Here is a 5538-nt window from a genome sequence, read left to right as displayed (position 1 = left end):
AGAGTAATAGAACACCTTCAGAAAAAGGTTGTGTCACCAGATACTACTTTTACTTAACGCTTTGCAATTGTAGGTAAACCCTGAGAAAGCAGTTGGCACCTGCAAACATCTGAGTTGTTGGCAAGTTGAGAATGTGAACATCTGTTTTTACAGTGGGAGCTGGTGTGAGATGAAAGGGAAAAAGGATAAAAGCTAACTGAAAAATCAATGAGATTTGGTGTTCTACTGCCACTGCAGGAATGTGGTACAGTGGACTGTGAGGATTTGATCACAGTTATGGAGCCAAGAAGGTGGATTCACAACTATTAAATGGAGATACATACTGTCTTGTTTTGGGGCTGTAAGGTGAAATTTTAATAGCAAAGAGTTAAAATGGTAGATAGTAAGTGAGGAGGCTCAAATGATTTTTAAGCTCCAGAAACTTTGTTTTTCAGGTAGAATTTAGTGAGGGTTGAAGAGGTGCAAAGAAAACAGGATTTGAAACTAGAACCAGGGTTTTATATAAACAGGTACAGGAGATGCTACCAAAGTTGACGCAGTTACCTTTCGCAAGTAAGTAACTTTGCTGGAAGTGTAAAGGTGTGTGGTAGCATCTCTAAATCACATCACATCAGGTCTAACTAGAGAAATTGAAGACCTGGAAGATTTTAATGGTGACATCTGAGGAGAAGAGCTGAGAAAGTAGGTGTTGCCATGAGTGCTCAAGCTTCCACAGAAGGGCAAAACATAGGGTCAGAGGGGAAAGGTTCATCTCGTCATCGCTGCTTTCTAACATGTAGCCACTTCCTGTTGCTTCTGAGAATGGTGAATAAGAAATGAACTTGAATTTGGGCAAAGCTTCAATATTTTTATTGAATGGTACATAACTAGTAAACAAGATTATACAGTGTCAGTATTTTCATGGAAAATAGTTAAACACACAACATATTTCTGCCTCTTGGATAGATGCTAATTTAGCATTTGTAAAACTCAAGGCTCCAGCAGAGCTGGAACAACCTCCCAGCAACAGCCCAAGAGGTCTCCTGTTGGGCAGCCTTTCTCTCCAACCGCGCTGTCTGCATTGGCTCAGATATCATCAGTGTTTACTCCAGTACAGCTCTGCTAGGAGATAGTACCAGAGAATGGCTGAGATCAGGCTTTTAGAGCAGCAGTATCATCAGTGCCAGCCTACAGTGATGGCTTTGTGGAAGCACAGAACACTAGTACAGAAAATTGAACCAATAAATAGCACTGCACGGAAACAAGTCAACATTCCTTTGTGCATTAGTGTGCTCCTCTGCCTCTTCCCCTCAGACCTGTGGGATTAACTTTGCAATGATACAAAAGCCTCTGTCTTAATAGTGTTCGGATTTCAGTTGATCAGTAGACATGGCACAATGTGACAATAAGATGTTCAGCTGCAACAGCAATAGACCTTAATGCTATACATATATATGTATATATATATAGACTACATATTGGTACAATACAACTCAAAAAATCAATGGCCTAACATAGCCATTTATATGTGACAGAGTTAACTTTGAAATATTAATGCATAAACTATTTATTCTCCTCCAAACTATAGAAGTTACAAAGAATATTTTCTCTCTTTCCACACACCTTTGTAATAAGACAGTACATTTTATTACTTTGACTTAAGTCAATTAGCAGATCCTTCATTCAATCTAGGAAACAGGCTCTCCTTCTCCTCATTTCAGTTAACAGTAATGTGAAATGGAATCACTTTTTTCTCTAGCTTTTCAGAAGGCATTTTCACATAGACCCCAGTAGTGAGACGTCGTCTTTTCTGGATCTGTAAAACAAGGGAAGACAGGAAAATAAACAAGTGATCACTTCTCTTTGCAGATTGTCTGTTATGAGTATTTGAGGGAGAATTAGGAGTTACAGAATCCATTTAAGAAAAGATATGAGTCCTGCCATTCAACTAGCACTGTAAAGGTGCTCTTATTAAAGTACAGCATTGGCTCAAAACTATGAACGATTGTTGACTTCAGACTTTCTCATTTAGCTTCTAGAGACAAGAGCAGATTGAAATGCATGGGACAGGAATACTATTTGGTTCATGCTTTGGGATCAGTTTTATTTCTACACTCCAGAACCCCACTGAAAAATGAAACCAGGTTTATATTTCTTATGCCTTTGTCTTATGCAGATGTTTGTAGCTGTGAAGATAAATATGCTATGTTACAATTCCTTTTTGTCACAGGGTGAAGCTTCTTTACATTTGCTTTGCACAGAGATAAATAGTAAGGAAAGTAAAAATCAATCCTGGGATCTTGTGTGAATCAACTGTGTGAAATCAGAGTACACTTGAAGAGTGTTTTGATATCAGAAGTATCCAAGACTCTAGCCTGTTCTAAGCACCTAAATCTAAGCCAAGAATGAATTCAACTGATAGAAGCTGACTCTTTTCTGGTACTCTGGCAGCACAGCTGAGTCATAAACAATTTGAAATAGTAAATCCAGAAAGTTCTCCTTTTGCATTATTGCATCAGTACTGCATTGCACTAGTAAAATGGAAACAGAGTATCCCAGTGCATTTGTTCCAAGCATTCTCCTCTGTTCTCATTTATTTCTTCTTGTTCTTGGCACGCAAGGGGGTATTATTGGCAGGATGGGGTGAATTGATAGGACTTACCACTTTGCCCACAACAATGGATGAGATGATGATGCTGTAAAGAAAGAATCCTGAGGCAGTAGCTCCTATTACCCAGAGATATATGGCAGTGTCTGGACAAGGTTCTGGATCTAAAACATATCATATTACACAACTCTTATCACACATGAGCACCATAAAGAAGCCCCTAGAGTCAAAGATTAACATCCATACTGCTTTTCTCTACCATTTACTATCCCATGGTACTTCCCTGCCAACTCAAACTCCAGTGAAAATAGGTTTTACGTGCATAAGAACAAACGCTTCTCTCTTTTCTGTTTCTGTGCTGACATTCCTAACTTCCTGGACACAAAATGTATACTGTGTGATACTGTGTATGCTGTCAAACATCCACAGATAGCTAAATACATTGCATGTCTACATCAGGTGTCTACAGGGAGACACGGAATAAGAGCATTATTCTCAAAGCCTGAATCAGTGTTCACCTTTGATTCCTATGAACAGCACTCTGCAGCAACATTTGTAAGGTGGGAATATCACAGTACTGGAAAGCTGCTTGGCTTACCAATGACATACAGTTGCGTGCCATTTCCCTTGTTCATGAAGTATGGTGGAGGGTACATCCGCTCCATCTTGCAGACATAAAGACCGGTATCATTAACTTGCAGGCCTGTGAGGGTAAGGGTCACATTGTTTCGGCTCGGGCTAACATGGCACTGAATAACCTCTTCCACACTGAACATTTTAAATTCCGTCGTGTATGTTGAAGCACAAATTTCAGTGAACTTGTCACCCGTCTGTTTGAGCAAAGTCACTCGAATTTCCTTTGCATTCCCAATGTGCTTGTAGTTACACACCAAGCTGGCAACTCCTTGCCTGTTGGCAAGTACTATTGCTGGCTGAGTAACCTCCATTACTGTAAGGAAGCAAAGAGCATTATGGTAAGTGAACTGTCAAGAAATGATCTGCAGCCACATAATATTTTACTTGAAACCTATGCAATAGGAAGGGAGTTCTACCACCTCCTGTTATCCATGGAAAACTCCTAGAAATGCTACTATATCCTTTCAAGAAAAAAAACAAAAGCCTTCAGGATATAAAGACTCCATTAATATGCAGAAAAATACTGACACGCTTTCATTATTACAAGTGATATTAGAAATCTCAGCAATTATTTGCTCCCAAATAGTAATTAACTTGACCACTTACTGGAGCAATGACCTGTGAGCTTCCATTTCCTTCTTAAAGCACACTTTTAAATGTACCAAAGGAAATGAATAAATAGATTTTAGATGGTAAAGATGAAATTTGCAATTTAAAATTAGGAATTTAAAACCACAATTTCTACTTGGTAGAAATAAACTTATTGCCATTTAGAAACAAACAGATTGACATCCTGTATGAAATGTAATACAAAATCCTTAGTTGAACACTAAAACTGAGTAGAGACTCTGTTTGCATTTTTTATTCCTTTACTCCAGCTATTCCCAAGTCACTGGATAGCAACAGTGTATGTTCTAAGCTACAGTACAGCACCACACAGCAAAGCCTGATCTCCTCAAATCTTAACAGGAAAATAGTGCACCATGTACATCTCCACAGGCTGCTTTTTACAACTGCTGTACTCTCTCCCTCAACACTATGGGAATGCACTTTTGCTTTAATAAGCTGTGAGGGCTTTTCTTCCATTTCTGGGCAGGGCTTACCTTCTTCTGTCCTTCAACGCAAGAATTTGGAAACGAGATAAGTAAAATCTCTCCATCCATTGAAACATCTACCTCTACATTATCAGCTGCCAACTTCACTCATGAGGCCTGGTTAGTCAAAATATTTCTTCCTTAGTGAACTGTTCTGATTCCTGCCCAGTCTCTCTGCAGATGCCTCTGCTCTGAAGTCTGTATATGGTTTTCCACACACCTCTAAGAGCCCCAGACCTCATTCCTAGACTGTCCTATGGAGAGGTCCCATGTCATCTCCTCTTGTACCCAGTCCCTGTCCTGCAAAGATGTGAAACTGAGAAACTGTAGACACCCCCAGATACCTTCATCTACCCACCTTTGGCACTGGTAGTGACTGCACAGAGAAAGCTCATGGTGACCCATGCTGAGAGCATTCCTGCACTGGGACAGATGCTGAAGGAGCTGAAGGTATCTGATGACTTCAGATTTGAAGACAAACTGGAACTCTGAGGACTGGAAAAAAGGTAACGCCTTTCAGGATACTGAATCTTCGAAATGTTTGAACCCTCACAGAGTCAGTGTGTATTTATATAGCTGTGATCCCAGATGCTGTACCTGAAAGTAATATGAAGCTTTGTTTTGGTTTTACGAGAAAGGAAGTAGTGGGTTTGATCAGTACGTGCATAGTTGACCTCAAACAGCATGAACAAAAACAGCTATTCAGCAGATGGAAAATATATATTCAATCTGAAACTGCCATCCATTCTGCTTTGAGAACTGGGGGAGGAGAGGTAGTCATCCAATAGAGCACTTCAAGCCCTTTAGTGCAGCTTGCTTACACAACCATAGTGTTTAAAATTTTAGCAATCATCAGTTATTTTCTACAAGAACAACATACAAAGAACTAATTCTGCCTAATATGACACAGTGAATCAGTGCAAGCTAGCTTGTTTATGGAGGACTTCCCTCCACCCCTAATTTCTTTGCTTCCTTCAATGTTAGTGCTTTTGATGTTTAAAAACTCCTGCCCCCTTCAAAATACTGATTACAACTGTAATAGCTTCACCTTTTCATATCAACAATGTGACTTGAATCATAACCCAACTTCTGTTGTAATTCCAAGAAAAAAATGATCTATCTAGGATTGTAGCTAATGACTTCCACATCTGTACAACACTTTCTCTACCTACAGAATTTACTGTCCAAGTATGCAGAGATCAATAGATGAAAAACTCTATA

General features: G+C 39.4%; 1 protein-coding gene across 1 annotated transcript; it reads right to left on the bottom strand.

The window, feature by feature from the left end:
* Window positions 1–826: 826 nt before the first annotated feature.
* Window positions 827–4892, bottom strand: CTLA4 (cytotoxic T-lymphocyte associated protein 4). Its single transcript, XM_065750554.1, has 4 exons — window positions 4676–4892; window positions 3186–3536; window positions 2642–2751; window positions 827–1795 (listed from the first exon to the last, which is right to left on the bottom strand). Exons 1-4 carry the CDS (start codon window positions 4731–4733, stop codon window positions 1697–1699), a joined length of 618 nt encoding a protein of 205 aa, XP_065606626.1. The 5' UTR covers window positions 4734–4892; the 3' UTR covers window positions 827–1696.
* Between the last annotated feature and the right edge of the window lie 646 nt (window positions 4893–5538).

The sequence above is a fragment of the Cyrtonyx montezumae genome, unplaced genomic scaffold (assembly GCF_038088225.1).
Source record: "Cyrtonyx montezumae isolate F1298 unplaced genomic scaffold, pur_monq_1.0 scaffold_7, whole genome shotgun sequence".
Taxonomy (NCBI): Eukaryota; Metazoa; Chordata; class Aves; order Galliformes; family Odontophoridae; genus Cyrtonyx; species Cyrtonyx montezumae.
The sequence above is the reverse complement of the archived record's forward strand: the minus strand, read 5'-3'. Positions and strand labels throughout refer to the sequence as shown.